Here is a 1,102-nt window from a genome sequence, read left to right on the forward strand (position 1 = left end):
GATGATCAATTGAGGCCAGGAGTTCGAGACCAGCCTGGCCAACATGGCAAAACCCCATCTCTAAACAAAAAAAAAAGAAAAGAAAAGAAAAAAAAAAAAAGTAAAAGAGAGAATAAAAAGAATGCTGTCATCAGGAGACTCACCACTTACAACCAACACAAACTAAACGGGAAAAACGTTACTCCTTCCAGTCACCCACCCTTTGTTCTTGACCCCATAACCCCGTCCCCCAGGCAGGGATGGGGATGGCCGGCAAAAGGAAAGCTGCTCTGACCGGCCTGAGCTGGGACCCAGGCCAGACTGGGGTGAAATGCTGGAGGTCGGGGGCTGGGTAGGGAGTGGTGATTGTTCATGACACCTCCTCCCGCCACCTGACCACAGGGCCAGGAGAGCAGAGGGGCCAGCCAGAGGCTCAGCAGGGGACCGGGGCTAGAAAGCCCCCTCCAACCTCTTGGCCGCCTCTCTGTCTCCTGCGCAGCCCATTGCTACTCAGATCTGCAGATGAGCGTGGCGCAGAGAGAGACCTGCATTGGCATGTGCAAGGAATCCTGCAAGTGAGTGCGGGTGGGCGGGCACAGCAGCGGGCGGGCATGGAGGGGCATCACTGGCAGGGACCGCAACAGGCCGGACCTTCTCTTTCAGTGACACCCAGTACAAGATGACTATCTCCATGGCTGACTGGCCTTCTGAGGCCTCTGAGGTGAGACAGTTGGGGGCCGAGTTCCTGGCCCTCAGCTTTGGGCTGGGGACAAGTCTGGGCATAAGATGTGGGCTATTTGGAAATTTGGAGGGGGTGCCTTTTTCCCTCCTTCTCTCTTTCCCTCCTTCCTTCCTTTGTCTGCTTTATTTCTTCCTTCCATCTTCATTCCTTCCTTCCTCCCTTCCTTTTCCCTTCCTTTCTTCCTTCTCCCTTCCTTCCTCCCTCCCTCACTTCTCCCTTCCTTCTTCCTTCCTTCGTCCCTTCTTCCTTCCTTCATTCCTTCTCCTTCCCTTCTTCCTTCTTTCCTTTCTCCCTCCCTTCTCCCTTCCTTCTTTCCTTCCTTTCTTTCTCCCTCCCTTCTCATTTCCTTCCTTCCTTTCTTCCTTCCTTCTTTTCTTCCTT

The 1,102-nt window shown here is 53.6% G+C and overlaps 1 protein-coding gene across 1 annotated transcript in view; it reads left to right on the forward strand.

Annotated features, from left to right (window-relative positions):
- The window catches only part of SCNN1B (sodium channel, non voltage gated 1 beta subunit), a 92,875-nt gene that overhangs the window by 87,128 nt on the left and 4,645 nt on the right, over positions 1-1,102 (forward strand). Inside the window, exons 10-11 of the mRNA XM_011987960.1 lie at positions 479-554; positions 643-700. Coding sequence (XP_011843350.1) covers positions 479-554; positions 643-700 — 134 coding nt within the window. The remainder of the gene's footprint in view (positions 1-478; positions 555-642; positions 701-1,102) is intronic.

This window comes from Mandrillus leucophaeus, unplaced genomic scaffold (assembly GCF_000951045.1).
Source record: "Mandrillus leucophaeus isolate KB7577 unplaced genomic scaffold, Mleu.le_1.0 Scaffold32, whole genome shotgun sequence".
NCBI classification, from domain to species: Eukaryota; Metazoa; Chordata; class Mammalia; order Primates; family Cercopithecidae; genus Mandrillus; species Mandrillus leucophaeus.